The sequence below is a fragment of the Morone saxatilis genome, unplaced genomic scaffold, assembly GCF_004916995.1.
Source record: "Morone saxatilis isolate NCDOM2014 unplaced genomic scaffold, NCSU_SB_2.0 Contig23, whole genome shotgun sequence".
Classification (NCBI taxonomy): Eukaryota; Metazoa; Chordata; class Actinopteri; family Moronidae; genus Morone; species Morone saxatilis.
This window is the reverse complement of record NW_023339796.1, coordinates 431,425-449,102: the sequence shown is the minus strand read 5'-3', so window position 1 is coordinate 449,102 and position 17,678 is coordinate 431,425. Positions and strand designations below refer to the sequence as shown.

Genomic DNA, 17,678 nt, shown 5'->3' with positions numbered 1-17,678 from the left:
TTCATAAGTTTATAGAACCACTAGGACTTCCAAAATTGACAGATGAACAGAGGGATTTTCTAGACTTAGATATTACTATTGAGGAGATTAAAGGGGTGATCAAGGCTTTACCTTCAAGTAAAGCACCTGGGCCCGACGGCTTTACTGGGGAATTTTTTAATAGCTTTGCGACAGAGCTAGCTTCACCTCTACTAGACGGTGTATAGGAAGCAGCTGGAGAGGGTATACTCACCCACCAACTCTGAGACAGGCCTTATTAGTCTTAAGAAAGGTAAAGATTTGGATGAGTGCAAGAATTACCGTCCTATTTCACTAATGCAAATAGATGTCAAGATAATTTCGAAGATTTTAGCAAACCGATTAGACAGTGTAATTACATCATTGATCCATACTGATCAAGTTGGATTCATTCGTGGTCGTAGCTCCTCAGATAATATTAGACGCCTTGTTGATGTCATGTGGTCGGTGTCTGACGCCCAGTCGACAGTTGCAGCAATATAATTGATAAGAGTTAATAATAATAATAATAATAAGAGTTACAAAAAAGGACACGAGGCAGCCGTCTATTATTCTATGATGATTCAGACTCTTGGCAACGGGCACATTTCAGCTCTGCAGAAGACATGGGAAAGGGATCTGAACCTGACATTTAATGATGAAGATTGGAACAGAATTTGTAAAAATGTTAAAGTAGTTTCAAGGGATGCAAGAGTACGTCTTATTCAATTCAAAATTATACATCGTTTTTATTGGACTCCCTCCAGATTATTTCGATTAGGATTATTACCCACATCAAACTGTTGTGATGCAAATCTGAGGAAGGTAATCTAGTTTAGTTCATGTTTTATGGTCATGTGATAAAGTCCAACAATACTGGACCAATATTTATGATAATTTGTGTGAGATTACAGAGATACAAATGCCATTTAGCGCTAGATTATTTATTTTGGGTGATCATTCGCCCAAGTTCTGACAGGACAGGATAAACATATCAAAAGTTATGTCCAACACCAGTATTTGACTGGCAGACAAATACTTAGCGGATGGAAGACGGAGGGGGAGCCCTCCTCTCTTCAAGAGTGGGCTGTGGAGATGGCACAAGTTGCAGCATTCGAAAAAATGTCATATAAAACAACTGGGTAGACTGGATCTATATGAAGCAAAGTGGGGCAAATACTCACAATTTTTAAAGGGGCTCCTGAAAAAAGGTCATATGGTGGAGAGATGCAAAGTCATTTGGAGTCATTTTAATCATAAAAAGATATCTTGAAGTCAGATGTGAAGGAACCCCTTTGAAGTCTCTCAGATTTGTATTGTTATTCTTCCGTTGGTAATTCCAGTACTGCAGCCTACACAGTAAGAGCTATAGACGTGAGAACAGTGATGTCCACCAGCAGGTGGTGCTGTATCAAGGAAAATGCGTATTGGATGATAACTCTCACATACGACATCGGACATTCAAAAACATTATATCCATTAATTTCCTGAATTGACCTGAATCTTGTTGTGTAGGCCATGCCCATTTTCGCCTAGAATTTACTTCCTGCTAAATTGCAAAAAATGTAAAAGCTACTTTTTCAAACTCCTGTAATTTCCTGTAAAAGCTTTTCAGTGTTTCCAGGAAATCATTCAGAACAGATGTTGGAAGAGCATATTGTGCAACCCCAGAAAACATGAGCATGGTTTGCCTTCAGGTCACCACAAAGCCTCCAACACGGCTCTTAAGTGGTTGCGTGTCTGGTTCTGATTTGGGGTTTCTGAAGTTAGATTCCTCCTTCAGTGATTCTGAAATTTCAACATTTGATCCTGATTTAAATGCGGTCTTCATGTGTTCTAATCTAGTTTATTTTACTGTCCTCTGTTTTTACACTATATTCTACCATATTCTTCTATTCTTCTTTGCTCCACTCTGCTCCACAGTCTCAGAGGTATACATGCAGAGAGACATGTGGGTGAGCTGTAAGTGATTTGTGGGGAAGACATGTCTGGGTGGGATGAATGTTTAGTTCGAGGTCTGGCTGAGCTGTAAGTCTTGGTGAGAGGTCAGCTGTATTGTAACACAGAGATCATACCATGAGGTTAGAAGCAGGCGGGGGGGGGTCTGAGGGTCTGCATGTTGCAGTTTTAATTCTGGCCTGACGCTCCTGGTGATCCCCATGGAGAGTCGGGGCCTAGGTTTGGGTGAAAGTGGGGCATCCTGTATCCTGGCAATTTTTGTCTCAGCAGGGTGAATGACTCTTTGTCCCCCCTGCCCCCTCCTGACTTTCAGCTCATCACTTCGCCATTCTCTGGGCGTCTGTCGGAAACACCATCCCTGCCTCCTTCTGGGCCATGTACTACCTGGTGAGTCATCCTGAGGCCCTGGAGGTCGTCCGCCAGGAGGTCCTGCACGTCCTGAACCTCAGCGGAGTCGAGTTCAACAGAGATGAAGATGTGACGCTCAGCAGAGAACAGCTGGACAAGCTTCTGTATCTGGGTATGCTAGTTTCCTCTGGAACTCGCTATTAAACCATACACAGATATACAGTAGGAATATGTTTATGGGAATGTGATAGGACTGACTTCCTGTTGTGAAAAGCTTCATGAATAACAACCCTGGCTTTGTCCACAGAGAGCACCATCAACGAGAGCCTCCGTCTGTCCTCGGCCTCCATGAACATGCGTGTTGCTCAGGAGGACTTCAGTCTGCGGCTGGACAGCGAGCGCTCGGTGGCCATCAGGAAAGGAGACATCATCGCCCTCTACCCTCAGAGTCTGCACATGGACCCCGAGATCTACGAGGAGCCACAGGTACGAGTGGCAACAGCTACAGCTACTTTAAACCTACAGTATGTAGGATTTTTGCCACTAGGGGCAAGAAACATCGCAAAAGATGTGTGATTTCAATGATTTTATGAAGTGTAGCGTGGGTAATGGGAGTTCTTCTCTTCTATTGTGTAAAACAGCCCCACGATTGCTGGATCAAAATCCAGGGATTGAGCGTGGAAGGTTTAAGTCAACGTCACCTTTCCTCGGCTCTTGCTGATTGTTCCTGTGTTTTACCTGGAAGTTACAGCAACTAGGAGAACGCTGCGGTGACCAGAATGCGAAATGTAAAGATGTTTTTTTTTCAACTGGACCCCTTATTTGTCCTATGTTTTTGCGTGGTCGACATCTTGGTCGACATGTGTGATGTTGGGAAATAACTCCAAACATACATAAGCACGCAGAGTCAGCACAATAGAGAAGTAGAACAAACTAACCCAACCCCATGCCCCAAGTAACACCTGTTGTGGTTGTGTGCTTATCGAGGTAAAATGGAGTGTTTGTGTCTCTGGAGTTCTGGTGGAGAGTGATAGTGCAGTATTACGGCTTTTGGTGGTGCTGAAACTAGGAAATCTTATTCTCTGGTTAGGGATCCTTTGCCGGATAATGGGTGTCACATCACTGACAGAACTGTGAAGGTGAGGTCTGTGAGGTGGAAGAGCAAACTACCTACCTGTGTAGTGGAACAAGAGCAAGCAACTACTGGGTTAGTTGACGACGACGAAACAGCACCTACTGTGTTAGTTGGGAAGCGAAAGAACACATAGCTGTTAGTGGGCAACACGAACGAACAGAGATTGACTGTTGAGTGGGGTCGCAGAACAACACTACTTGTGTTGTGGGGCGGCACTTTTGGGTGGGGCTGCATTAGTCCCCTCAGATTAGCGCGTGCAAAGAGCCAGGAAGTGGTCGGAGAAGCCGCCATAGGAAGTAGGAGTTAGGGTGTGGAAAAATACCAACGATTACTCTTAAAAGAAACTAAAAAGAGTCAGCCTTGGTGTCCCTTTGTCCCAGGACCATCAATGGCAAAAGAAAGGAGAATTTCCCGCCCGCACAGACCTCGATTGATAAAGATATGTTGTCGAGTAACTCGGCGAGGATGTACAAGACAAGCAAGGTTGAAGGAATGAAGGTTTTTCGTATTTCGGTAAAAACTTGTTGTCAGAGGCTCATAAAAAACTGTTTTATTCAGCATGACTTCATTCCAATGTAATTGGTTCGTGATGGGCTGACTGGTTGCTGGGCAGGATGTGGGAGGGGGAAACACTACTGGAGCATGTGCCATAACTTTCATGTCATTTAGTGTCGATCAGTGTAGTTGTTTGTGCTACTGTTGTTTGCTGTGGGCGTCTGTCTGTCACTCTCTCTCTTCTTCTCTCTCCTCTTCACCCCCCCAACTGGTGAGGCAGATGACCCACCGCGCCTGAGCCGAAGGAGCCTTGTTCCTAGGGGTTTTCTGCCAGGCAGTTTGTTCCTTGCCCCCTTTCTCAAGGTCTTGCTCGATCAGGTGGTACTGCTTGGGTCTTCTGTAAACTGGTTACAAAGGAGTGTCAGGTCTAGCCCTGCTCTATTTGAAAAGTGTCCTGAGATAAACTTCTGTTATGAATTGGCGCTATACAAATAAAATTGAATTGAATTGAACACAGAAGTAAACCTGAAAGATAGGAAACTTGTGGTGTTCTTATAATGCGTCTACAGCATAGACATGGTGCGTCAAGGTTGTGTTTAGTAGAGCTGTTTAACAAACCTTCATTGTTGTTTCTGTACCGTCAGACGTTCCGGCTCGACCGCTACATCCAGGACGGCAGAGAGAAGACAGACTTCTACAAGGACGGGCAGAAGCTCAAGTATTACCGCATGCCTTTCGGCTCTGGCTCCAGCATGTGTCCTGGTCGATACTTTGCGGTCAACGAGATCAAACAGTTCCTGTGTCTCCTGCTGCTCTACTTCGACCTGCAGCTGGAGGAAGGTCAGAGCAGAGTCACTGTGGACTCTGGCAGAGCTGGACTGGGCATCCTTTTGCCCTCTACAGACGTACGCTTCCGCTACAGACTGCGTGCAGTCTAGCCAGGACATTGTCAATGATGGAAGTGTGTTTGTTTGTTTGTGTGTGTGTGTGTGTTTGACACACAGTAGATGATGTTTCTTCTGCCGCAACCATGTCCTATCAGATGAGTGCTTAAAGTGCCCAAAATATATATTCTATGAAATGTGGAAAAACAATGTGAAAACAATGTGAAAACAATGTGAACGTGGTCTCTTATTTCAGCTCGACCTGACTGACTCGACTCAGTCTGACATTATTTGATCTAACCTGACTCGACCTAAATCAACCCGACTCGAATCAACTTAACCTGACTTTTACTATCAAATATTACACAAGCAGCATCAACAGAATTATCACAGCACTCCATTTCTTAAGTTATCAGCTTCATGTATTTTGGAATATTAACACATGCATTTGCTTTATTTCCATTCAGTCAGCACTTCCTGTTAGCATGCCCTGCTCTTCTGAGCACCTGAGTTTCATATATTTATGTTTGGACCGGACAATAAAAGACAACACAACACTCAAACTTTTTAGGTGGATTTGGGGCTCTTTTATGCCTTTGACAGTACTTAGTCCTGTACATATGCTATCAGCTAGCCTTGTCTGGGTTAAAAATACATTTTGAAGATGGTTAAAAGAGACATATAAAGTCACTTCTTAAGTTAGCTAATGTTAGCAAAACACTAGCTAAATAGCTCATTAGCCAGCTTACTAGCTACTTAACAATTGATATATATTAGCTAGCTAGTTAGCTACTGTTTTGCTAACATTAGCTAACTTAAGATGTGTCTCTTTTTTTGTGGGATTTAGTACCATCTAAAGAAAGCGACCCGCAGAGCCGCAGATAAAAACGTCTCATTCTGAACAAAAACACGATTCTTATTTTCAGGTGATTAAACACTGATAAAAACAATGAATATTATATTACAGTAATGTTACACACTGGAGATTGAACCATCTTCATAATGTGGTTTTCTTTTCAACTAAATTAGCATAGCATATAGCATATCTAAGTACAGGAAAGGAGGAAGTTGACCGAGGCTTGTTCATCTGTGATTGGAGCACAGAGCAAAAGGGGTTGATGTCTTAGGAACCATCAACTGGCACAAAATCATGTAATTGTTGTAGCCTGTGTCCACAAATGTTCCGTATTTACTCGACATTGTGCACCTTACTGTCCACCATTACACTGAGTGTGAATCCATACTTCGTCTGATGCCACATTATCCGCTTATTACCACAGGCAGCACTGAATTAGCACGTTACTGAACGTCATTTTCAAGTACACAATGTTGTATTGCAGTGATTTAATTTGACTGTTTTAATCACTTGTTTAGTTTTTACTGGCGGTGCACTACTGCTGTTGATAATGAGGTTAAAGGAACGGTCCACCATTTCAGTAAATCCTCTCTGATCTTCTCCAGATTGATATAAGAAAGGTTCAGGACGTGTTTAGCCTAGCTTAGCACATAGACTGGTTCCAAGGATTAAGGAACTTAGGGACCCTGAGAACATAGATATTGTCCAAATACTGTCCGCTAACCCAGCTGATGACAGGATGCTGACTAGCTGGTTAGCTAACGAGAAACAACAAAATACAATCTTGTTCTCTTAATGATGTACAATAACAGTGGGCACCCGATCCAAGATGGCTAACGAAGACTTCCTAAAATTTGGGACTGTTCCTTCAGCGTCGCTGCCACGAAAAGTGTGTCTGAATAAACTGTTTGAATATTTAGCGAATCAGATGGCAGCTGTGAAAAATAATATGCAGATGTTGAAAATGTTGATATTTGAGTATATTTTTTAGTTTTGTAAAACCTTGTTTTAAGAATGATATAATGTGAGTCATATGCAATGAACCACTTTCCTGTCAGAATCACGGATAATAAACATGTTTATACTCCAGTGTGAAGTCGTCCTGATGTAAAACATTCCCTGGATCCTAAACGCAGTCTGTTGGTTAGTCAGTAGCTCTGATATCGTATGTTCTTTGTTATTGAACATTACTTAGACATTCAGGTATACTGGCAGAAATGGCATGAAAGAGAGGTACTGGTCATTTTATCTTATTGGAAATTCTTTTGAGAATCCTTTGAGATTCAACTTGAGTACACATATACACAAAAAAACGCCATCTGCCAACGTTAGCATTCAGTCTGTGTTAGCTAACAGAGGAGAGTTGACTGAAAGAGCATAAGCTAAGTATTTAGGTAAGCTGAACCCATCCGCACACGTGCACACTGAATGTGATTTACTGTAATAAAAATGCTTCTAGTTTCAACCTTAAAGTTTGTGGCCGGCGGTTTGTCATTGAGCTAACGTTAATGGTCCCGCTAAGTGATAACTGTTACTGGTTATTGGTGTCAGTACTTTGTCCTTTTAAAGGACCAGCAAGGTTCTTAAGGGTCCTGGAAAACCTGGAAATTAATTAAAATGAGCAAATATCCTGGAAATAATCTGTCATCCTGGAACATTTAGAGGTACTTGGCGCTGCCTCAGGCGGCAGCTAGTAGCCAGAGCTCCCGTCGTGTTTTTTATATTTGTTTATTTGTTGTTTTCAGTCTTCTCGTTTTGTTTTTAGAATTAATCACAATCCGTGCATAAACGTTGAGGACAATGGCTGGACTAAGTTTTGTTACTTTTCTTTCCGCTTCTTCTGGTTACTTTTTTTACATTTCTGGTAAACACGAGAACTTTGCCGGTTAAGTAGTGGGGGGCATTGTTTAACACGCCGGAACAGCTGATTGCGCCTGTGTAAGCTGGTGCTGCTGCCGGGAGACAGACTGCGTTCCCACAGGAGTTACGGGGGAGACGCCTGGGTTGCAGGGCTGGAACCAAACGGAGGGAGAAAAGGGAAGAAGACCACAAGCCAGCAGTTTTTTCCCAGCGATTATTTAATGGGAAACGTGAGGGTCTTTGGGGAATAAGATGGGACGAAACTTTCAACGCTGGTGAAGGAACCCAGGGAGGGGAATTTACCGTGAGTTAGCTTATTTTGCTTCACGTGAAACTTGCTGCACTCGCACATCCCGGGACAGCAAGCGGTTGAGGTTTCCCGGTTACAGTTTGGTACGTGGCGGAGACAGAGACTGTTCCACAAGTCGTCAAGAAAGAAGGGTGGCAGGCTTGCACTTTGTATGTGACAGTGAGAGGTGGTGCAATCGCCGGACATGTCAGTGTGAAGAACGTCTCTGTACCCCGGACATTGAACTGCTGGCTGTGGGAATGCGCCCGTATTATTTGCCGAGGGAGTTCACGTCCACCATTGTTATCGCTGTCTACATCCCCCCGTCAGCTGATTGACTGCACCTTAGATTTTTATTTTTACTTGCACTACAATTATACAGCTTATTTATACATTTTTTATTTTTTATTTTATACATGAAATAGTAGTGTAAACTCAGCTGTTACTATGCTGTTACTAGTAAATGGAAATGTTCTGCGACAGTAAATGGAACAGAGCCTTTGTTGGTGTTATAGTGTCACCTGTGTTTACCCTACTGTTTCCGGTCTGATCAGTGAATAATATTTAAATGTTTAAATCTCTGTCACTTCTAACATTTGCAGTGGAGAGATGTGGCAGATATTTTATATATATTTCACATAATTCAGATCATAGGAGTGTAAAAAATAAGTGAAATGATTCCTATGGACGGAGTATAATATATATATCACTGATAAATCGGATATATTTCGTTTTTTACCCAGTGTGCACTGGCACTACGTTACAGTGAGTCTGATAGCTGAGTAAAGACAACCAGCCCTCCTCACAGGTTAAACATGATACTTTGTGTATTGTACAATATGAATGCAAAGTACTGTATGAGGGCTTTATATGTTTTATATTACAGGAATATGGTGACCTCTGCTGGCCCACCGATGGTATTGCACTGGGGTGGACTCTGTGAGTGAATGAACAGTGAGTCCATTATCAACATTAACACATACACTGAGTGGACAGTGTGTTAGCTCTGCATTTTTTAACAACTTTATTATTCATCCTTTTGTGTGACGAAAATGAATCAACTGCATCACCTATTCATATACTCATATACTGTAAGAACCATGATGGATGCTGTAAACATGTTTGTTTACTGCAGTAAACATGTTTATTTCTGCTGTAAACAGCTCAACCCGGCTGCTGTGTCACCTGATGCAGAAGGTAGATGAGAACTGATGAAGAGTCAGTGGCTGGGAGAATTATGACACTTTGAGATTAAATAATTATATTTCTCCCTCAGATGAAACCTGCTCAGCCCAGTGATGCTGCAGCAGCTGTAAGTAGGATGTTGGTGAATGAGTGAGTCAGTTGTCCATATGAAGCGGAGGATGGAGATGGAGGCTTGATGCTTTTAGGTCTAACTTTACCACATCATGAATGTAAAAGCATTTTAATTGTTTAAAAGAGAGGGTGTCTTGGAGTTCTTTGGTGCTTTATGTGTTCACACGCGTCCTTATCCAAAGAGCATCTCAGACAAACTCAATAAGATCCAAACTTCTGATTTCCTTCCTTGGTGTACTGCCACCTCCAGGTGAGTCTGGACACCCCTGCTGTTTGTCCCTCCTCTGCCTCTGATTGGTGTGAAGAACTGGTGAGAGTTTTTAGGTTCTTTGTAGAATACAAGTGGGGGTTAAAATGGATAAAACATGTGGAAAGAAAGTGATCAGAAAATGTTTTTATGATGAAGGTTTTCTGGTTCCATAAATGTTATACAAAGTTCAGCAATGAAAGACTTTTTATTTTTTTAATAACTCCAAATTCATGTTCAGAAAACACAACGATTTTTATTATCAGGTGATTGTGCACTCGTGAAAACATACCAATGAATATTATTTTACAGTGATGTCAATGGAGCTTTAATTAATATGGTGGAGTTCAATGGCTCCAGCCTCTCTAGTGTCTCAGTTTTATATCAGAGTAAACTGAATATCTTTGGGTTTTGAAAAACATTTAAAGACGTCACATCAGACTCTTAGAGACTGAGAGGGTTTGTTTTTTTTTACCATTTTATGATACATACAATATTTTATTGATTATTTAAGCTGGGCTAGGCAGTTTTAACATACACAATACAAAACCTTCTGTCTCTCTCTGCTACCTTGTATCACTTCGCTAAGCCCCTCCCACCAAACCCACAAGTTGAACAGCAGCAGAAGGACCTTGTTTGACCCACAAAGCTTTGTAAAGTATGGTAAGCACCTAAGCATCATGTGTTTTGCTGTTTCACTTTCAACTTCACTTTAACTCCTTCACAAACCTTTAACTTCTCCTTTAAGGGCTCCAGAGTTTCCTGAAGTTCCTTCTTGTGTTGTTGTGCAGCTTCATCGATGGGTCTGAATCTGTGGTTTGGTGTGTTTTTCTGAATCTCTGGTCTTTCAGATAACACACACGTGCTGCTGGATGGGTCCAGATAGAAGAGTATTTAGAAGAGTGCAGACTGCAGAGAGCCTCTGAAGATTCTGATCTCTCTCCTGATTAAGAAACTCTCACCACAGGTTCTTTAAAGCCAAGTTAGAAGGAGGGAATTTCTTTGGCGATCTTTCCTTGCAGACTGGACAACTGTGAATTACCTTTTCTACCCACCAGCTCTGCAGACAGACTTTACAGAAGCTGTGGCTACATGACAGGATGACCGGATCTTTAAAGATCTCGTGGCAGACAGGACAGCAGAGATCCTCCTCTAATCTGGAAGCCATTTTGTCTCTGAGTGCAGCTGAAAACGCAGCAGGCAGACACCTCAGCCTCAAAAACAGTCAGTCATTGTGCCACTCCCTCCTCCAAGAAACTTACTTTCACTTTCAGTCTTTGTTATAAAGCTCTCATTATTTATGTAAGGTCAACAGCAGGTTGAAGTGAAAGTATTCCAGTATTCCCAGTGTTACTCCTGAGTCGCTCTCTTCTGTCACTGGGAGTTGTGGTTTTGGTCCAATCATGAATCTTATCGTGTACTGAGATCTCTCAACAACATCCTCCTGGTGTGTCTCAAGGAGGCGGAGCTTTGTCAGCTGAGTTGGCAGGCTGAGTGTTAACAGTGGGCTGCTCTCCTTTTACAGTTTGTACATCCTTGTTTCCTCTCCTCTCATCTTCCCTCCCACCAGAGAGGAGAGACACAGAGGAGAGAGGAGTCGACGCAACAAGCACAAGAGACATCCTTGCTTCAGCTGCATGGTCTGTCCATTGTTTTCTTATAGAATACTGCCGTATTTTATGATCTCTGTCAGATAACAGTGTCCATGACAACTATTATATTCAATTCACAACATGGCATAATGTGACAATATTGATCATCATTTTTAAAATTTCATGACCAATAAAGCTGCTTTTTCCCTATATATCTGTTTATTGCACTTTTTTGTCATTACGCCAAACTCCCTTTAAGAAATAGTAAATAATAATTTTAACAATTCACAACGTGTCCATAACGACGCGTAACTTTAACACAAGCTAAAGTGCATCATATGTCCACAGTCTGGCTGTCAGTTCGGCATCAGTTTACAACGTTTTTAATGATTTTGTCACCTCAACTATAGAAGACACCGCTCGGTTGTAAGTAGGAGAAGACCGCAGGAATGAGAAGCAGACCATTTCATAATTTATTATTTCTCACCGAAATAAGTGCTGACTGGATTAAATATATGCTGAATTAAGCACCGACTCATAACACTGTTAATTAACCGTCTATTAATATGTGTGTGTCTGTATTTGAGGATTTTTTAGGGCGTTACTATAGTAACTACCTGTATGAAGGTGAAATGTCATTAAGGAAAGTGGTTACAGCAGTGCCTTACGAGGCGCTACACAAACAGTAAAGGACAGAAGGTTTCATCACCATCAATAAATAATACAACTTATCAATACATTTATAGAGCAATCCCACCATGGTTTGTATATTTCACTTCTGCAAAGGATTTGTGTATCCTCCCTCCTCCACTCTAAAAAGCAATTCAGTGGATGTGTTGTCACCATTTAAATAAATGCATGGTTGCAAGATAAAACTTCTAATTTATTGATTTAGATAAAGCTTTTAAGTTGCAAACTTTAGAGAGTTGTGTTTACATAAATAACATGGGAAAAGGGTTAGTTGGAACAAGTAAATTTTTACGAGTAGAATAATCAACTTAAAATCTTGTGGATATGCTACTAATTATTTAGTAATTGGTAATTAAAAATACCTTTGATTGTAAAGGAAAAGCTACTTCTCCTAACTCAATGTACTTGTTTCCACCTGTAAATCAAAAAAGCTCCGCCATAAGTGCACCTGTCTTTATGATCTTATGGATGCCGTTAGATTGTGTTGTGAGAGAGATCCTGACCCACAGTGGATCACGGAAAATGACGACAGCATTGTGAATGCACGCTGTTTTCTGGGTGGATAGAAAAATCCTAATTTGAGTTTTCAGTAAACTGCAGAAAAATTCTATAATTCCTTGATTTCATTAGTTGCTACCAGAAGGTGCAGTTATCCACAGAGGTCTCCTCCTCTCCAAAACAAACGGACCCGCTGATTAAAACCAGTAAAAACACAGAATAAAGCAGTTCCACCTTAAAAATCACTGCTTCTACCATGCTGTTGGGCAATAAGCATTTAGTTTTTTCTCACATACCCAGGTTCCTCGATGGCCACACATTTGACGTAGCTGTCATTGGAGAACAACACCACATTGGCGACCTGATCCACTGAAAACATGACAGAGTACGTTTACAGCAGGCATTTAGATACTCTACAGTCTTCATGCAAATATAACTCATATGTCTTCATGCTACAGTTTCTAATGAATGTCCTCAGTAAGTATAAGGTTTACCAGAGATGATGATGTTCTTGACGTTTTTACTGGAGTTGTTCGTGACGGTGACGTGCACTTTTAGGGCCTCACCATGGTAGTAGATCTGGAAACCGGACGCAAAGTCAGACAACGTGAACAACATTCAACATATTATTAGAGTGCACACTTTATGTACATTGGAATAATCTAAATCAATCCAGTGTCTATGATTGATAATTAATTAGCTCTGCAATGCATTAAGAAGTAAACAATAAATATTTTTATATGGCTCTCAATTTAACTTTAGCATTGGTTTTCATTTCTAAGAAAATAACCAAGTAAGCAAACTAAAATATATCTTTATAAATATCAATTCAATTTATATTATATAATCACAACAAAACAAACTAACCAATCAAGGCTGCAGTAGAGCAGAAACTCCAAGTTCTGTGAGGTAAAATTACTGTTTTAGTCAATGGAGTCTGGTGGCAGAGGCCTGCACAACTGTAACACAGAAGGCCTATCTCGTAGGGCGAATTCCTTCTCCATAATGCTGTCAGACACTGACAATCAACAACCTGATCTGTCATGGAAAGAACTACTCTAACGGTTACCGTGGAACAAACACAACTACTGTTATGGAAACAAAGCAACAACTACTGTTTAGGTGGAACAAAAACAACAACTGTTATTGGAACAAACATCAACTACTGTTAGTGGAACAAACTGTTAGTGGACGCACTTTGACAGTCTGTGTTATATATATTTTTATATACTTAAAAGGCTTATATTTTTGACAGATTTAGTGTTTTCCTCTCATTGTTCTATTGTTATTGTTTGAACTGTTCTAATGTAGGATGAGGCTGTTTATTAGAGAGTGAAGCCCCCTGTAAAGCTTTGACCCACCCTAGTGGCAGTCCGACCCCATGTTGGTAACCAGTGCACTACATCTTGTTGTGTGTTGTGAAGCTAAAGATGAAGAAATTTCCTGACCTCTTTGTCCAAACTGGCCTTGACATGTAGTGGTTTATCTGACATGACAAAGTCCCTGGTGGTTTCAACAGTGGGCGCCACTCCCTCGCCCTCCGGAGCGTACTGGACCTTCCTGAGCATCAGCTTCACTGTGCTCCTGTTGGACAAAGAAATAATTAAAACAATCAAAGTCTGATTGAGACTTATTTTCTTATACTGACTCTGGAAGGTAATCGGAGGAGCTGAGACTCACCGTTTGCGTATTTTAGCATCCTGGCTCTCAGCACTGAACACTTTGATCTCAAACTCCACAGCACATTGCTACAGAAGAAGAGAGAAGAGGCGTCACCACCCTGTGATGTGTTCACTTCATCAGTACTGGTTTGATTCCTCAGTCAGGAACTTACCTTGCCGACATCACTGGGGGCCGGCTGGAGAGCCACGGAGCACGGCAGGTTGTCAGGAAACTGAGGAAACAAAAATATATAATGTCAGTAGTCAATATATGAAAGAGAATGCAGATGAGTTCGCCACTGATCTGATCTAACATGCTAATGGTAGGTGTCCACATGGTGTTTTTGGACTTGAAGGGTCACGAAAGGCTACAGCCTCCCACAACTGTGCAAATACTTCCTGGCTGCAACTGATTGGCAAGTTAGGAAACTTTTTCTCATATTAGTTAAAGTGGTCACCGAAATGTGTTTCTGTAAGCAAGAAATAAGCCACGCAGTTCCTGAATATGTCTTCCTTTTAGAATCTGGTTTATTTAAAAGTTAGGGTTATGTATACAAGAAATCAATTTTAAATTTGCAGTGTTTGCTCATTTGTTGTCATATACAGTCACCAGTGCTGTAGTGCCTGCATAACTTGTATCTCACTGTGGTCTTTTAGCATCAGTGAAGGCTCCTTCATGCAGCCTGTGAGTCTAATAAGGTTTTTTTCAGCCCGTTAGTCACAGCTCACCTCAAAGAAGAACGGGTAGGCGTTGTCTCCCAGCTTGCGCAGCAGTTTTGCCTGCATCCTGGTGTGGACTCCCTTATCACGGTCCTGCAGAGGAGGGTACACCTGGCGGGTTGACAGGTACAGCTCCCTGCGAAAGGCGATTCCCATCACATCCATGTCATCTCTGCCGTACCGGAAGATGCAAGAAAGGGTGACAAACGCTGGAGGGCAGAGAGAGAGTCACAGAGACGATCAGAGAGAGATCAGTGTCCCCTGTGATCAGGATCAATAAACAGAACCTGGATTTAAAGTGGATTCATTGGGAGGCTGAAATAGATCTATTAATCTTCATCTTCTTAGTTTAAAAGTATGTATTTTATTTCAATTTATATATTTTGCTTGTAATTGAAATATTTCAAGGGACGAGCATTGCAACATTTATCAGTCGATCCAGGAAGTTGCAGGTTTCTGTGTGACCTTGGAAGTTTCTCCAATCAATGCAAATTTGACCAATTATTATAGTTTCAAAACTTACATACATATACATATACATACATTGGAATTTTTGATAAAAGCTTAAAATAAGATATTTTAGGCAGCAACAAAAAAAGAGCTGAAAAATCCTGGAGGGACTGATTTAGGCTACGAACAGGGTAATGTGGTGATCTATTTGGTGATTGATCTCTATTTATGTGTCTGTAAACAATATAATTTAGGCGAAGTACACAGCCAACGTAACAACCCTCCACAATAAGATGTGATAAGGAAACAACAGTTTAATTCCACAATAAAATTGCTTCTTTAAGCCGACACACCACAGATTTTGTGTTCAAACCCAAAGAACTTTATTTAAAATTCTAGTGAAGATCAGACTTTATAATAATAATAATCATATACTTAACCAATGCATGATGATTTAATGTATTAATTAATGCAGGATATACCATGAATTCCTGTTGAATCACAACTAAAGATCAAGTCACTATGAGTTTTTGTGATTAGTTACCACTTAATAGATTATCAGGTAATGAATGTTAATTCATACATTAATTCTGACCAAATTAGCAGGATTCCAGTACTTTAGTGATTTTGCTGAACCTATCTCTGATTAAACAAATAATCCTTCATATTATATAACATTCGCTAATATACTAACCTTCAAGTGTAACCAAGGTTTTTAATTTGGTGTAATGATGGAGCCACAAAGAACATGGAGTCTTGAGTTTGAATATTTCATCACTTATCTTCCATAACGAGCTGCAACAAGATGATACAGAAAACATACGTATTGTCAGACAGGGAGGAAAATAGTTTTTACAACCTGAAAGCTACTTCAAGGAGAAAAAACTTCCACAGAGGTTTCATGTGGGTTTATTATTATCTGTTTCCGCTGCGTCCTGTTTGAGCTTCAAATAAACCCCCCCAACATGTATTTTAAATCAATGTGTGAGTTGAAGGGTTGGTACTGACCTTTCCTCCCCTGCAGAGCCTCAGGATCAATGATGACGACGCCATCTAGTGGTAAAAAAACAACAGGTCAAAGCTCTTGAAACAATAAAAGTGAAATTGTTTTGATAATGATTAAAAAAAACTATGAGCAAGGTTCAAGGGCAGAGACAAAGGTGGGATTTCAGAGTTTCTGCAGCTTTCAACAGGTTAAATTAAAGAATTTTTAAGGCCATTACAAATGCAGTTTAAGACCGGTTTTACGTTCATACTGGCAGAAACAGTACGAAGGAAAATTAGTATCTATGTCGGTTTCATTTGGTAGTTACGGCATAATTAAAACAAATTTTTCCCAAAAACACATTTAAAAAGCAAGACTGAAAAAAGTAATCTAAACTTCATTAATACAATACAATCTAGACTTTTTAAGACCCTGCGGACACCCTGGATTATAGAATACACAAGACCACCGAGCCGTTTTTACCCCAAATAATATATTTTTGGTGTCTCACTGGGAACTTTTGGTGAATATGTTTCTGGCTACAGGCTCGACATCCTCACTCATCAGATCTGGGCTGCAAAAATACGTTATCTGTAACTCCACTAGCACAGATTAAAAGGCTCTGACTGCAACCTTTAGGCTGTGACATTACATCAGACATGTGACTGCTGCTTCACTGTCCTAACTCACCCACTGGATCCACAGAGTCAACATGGTCCACAAAGTCTCTTTTCCCCATGTAGACTCCAACCTGAAGCAGGAGAGCAGATACTTTGAAAACCTGCATCCTGATGTCTGTGAGTGCTTTATGACAACAGATAGAAACATCATTTTGGTTCATATAAAGAAAGAAAGAGCTGATTAGTAGTTAAAATGTTTTAAAGACATGAAATGGATTATGATTATGAACATATTGCAACGTTACCTTTACTTTAACATTAGAGCAGCTGTAATCTGACTTAAAGCTACGCAACCCACGTCGTTGTGACTTTGTGTCGACCTCGTGGGGATCAGTCACACAAATGGATGAACCGCTTTATAGAATTGAATGCAGTGAGATGGAAAATTTCACTAAGAGACAAACGTTCACTGATCCGTTGATAGTTTTGGGCTTTTTATGCCTTTATTTTGATAGGACAGGTGAAGATAGACAGGAAGGGGGGGCGACTTGCTACATTGGGTTATGTATTTGCCTGTGAAAAAGGCCACATTTGAATGTGTGGTTACAAGGGATATGGGTTTTATTTTTTAGGGTGAAATTGCTCAGTTGTGCCACAAGAGGGAGTAAGTAAGGCTGCTTGATGTTTCTGCTCCTTAGACTCGGCTGTTTCTGCTGTTTCTGCTTTAAAAAAGAAACAATATCTGTTCACTTATCCCTCAAGAGGCCTGGAACACACCAGGTATATTTGACTTTTTGCTGCACAGACGAAACTAAGGTTGTATCCTTTAGTTTAATTCATGCAGCTCCTTATATCTAAAAAAGCTATTTATATTATATATATATTTTTAAAAACAACTCTGCTTTAACAAGAAGACTTCCACTTTAAAGAACCTCTCCTGAAAGTTAACTGTACTTAAAGTCACATTTTACGAACAGTCAACTGTGGAACAGGAGCGTTTTCAGGCTTTTTTGACTTGGGGTGGCACAAGTGGGGCACTGACTTATGCAGGGGTGGCATGAAGTATGTGTCTTAG

General features: G+C 40.8%; 2 protein-coding genes across 2 annotated transcripts; one reads left to right on the top strand and one right to left on the bottom strand.

Moving 5' to 3' along the window:
• Nucleotides 1-971: 971 nt before the first annotated feature.
• Nucleotides 972-5,277, top strand: LOC118334254 (cytochrome P450 7A1). Its single transcript, XM_035670103.1, has 3 exons — nt 972-2,476; nt 2,612-2,790; nt 4,579-5,277. The coding sequence occupies exons 1-3, from the start codon at nt 2,332-2,334 to the stop codon at nt 4,870-4,872; spliced, it is 618 nt and encodes a 205-aa protein (XP_035525996.1). The 5' UTR covers nt 972-2,331; the 3' UTR covers nt 4,873-5,277.
• A 2,304-nt stretch (nt 5,278-7,581) lies between these two features.
• On the bottom strand, nt 7,582-16,770 carry LOC118334400 (S-arrestin-like). Its single transcript, XM_035670303.1, has 10 exons — nt 16,674-16,770; nt 16,007-16,051; nt 14,558-14,757; nt 14,002-14,061; nt 13,848-13,915; nt 13,616-13,751; nt 12,662-12,746; nt 12,464-12,536; nt 10,117-10,255; nt 7,582-7,686 (listed from the first exon to the last, which is right to left on the bottom strand). Exons 1-10 carry the CDS (start codon nt 16,768-16,770, stop codon nt 7,582-7,584), a joined length of 1,008 nt encoding a protein of 335 aa, XP_035526196.1.
• Between the last annotated feature and the right edge of the window lie 908 nt (nt 16,771-17,678).

What these genes read in the sequence shown, in the direction of transcription:
- LOC118334254 (XM_035670103.1), top strand. Translation starts at nt 2,332, where the DNA reads ATGTACTACCTGGTGAGTCATCCTGAGGCCCTGGAGGTCGTCCGCCAG. An exon ending in GGACAAGCTTCTGTATCTGG is followed by an intron (nt 2,477 to 2,611) that starts GTATGCTAGTTT and finishes CTTTGTCCACAG; the next exon opens with AGAGCACCATCAACGAGAGC. An exon ending in AGATCTACGAGGAGCCACAG is followed by an intron (nt 2,791 to 4,578) that starts GTACGAGTGGCA and finishes CTGTACCGTCAG; the next exon opens with ACGTTCCGGCTCGACCGCTA.
- LOC118334400 (XM_035670303.1), bottom strand. Translation starts at nt 16,770, where the DNA reads ATGCAGGTTTTCAAAGTATCTGCTCTCCTGCTTCAGGTTGGAGTCTAC. An exon ending in CCTACCCGTTCTTCTTTGAG is followed by an intron (nt 14,062 to 14,557) that starts GTGAGCTGTGAC and finishes TTGTTTCCTCAG; the next exon opens with TTTCCTGACAACCTGCCGTG. An exon ending in AGGCCAGTTTGGACAAAGAG is followed by an intron (nt 12,747 to 13,615) that starts GTCAGGAAATTT and finishes TCCGGTTTCCAG; the next exon opens with ATCTACTACCATGGTGAGGC.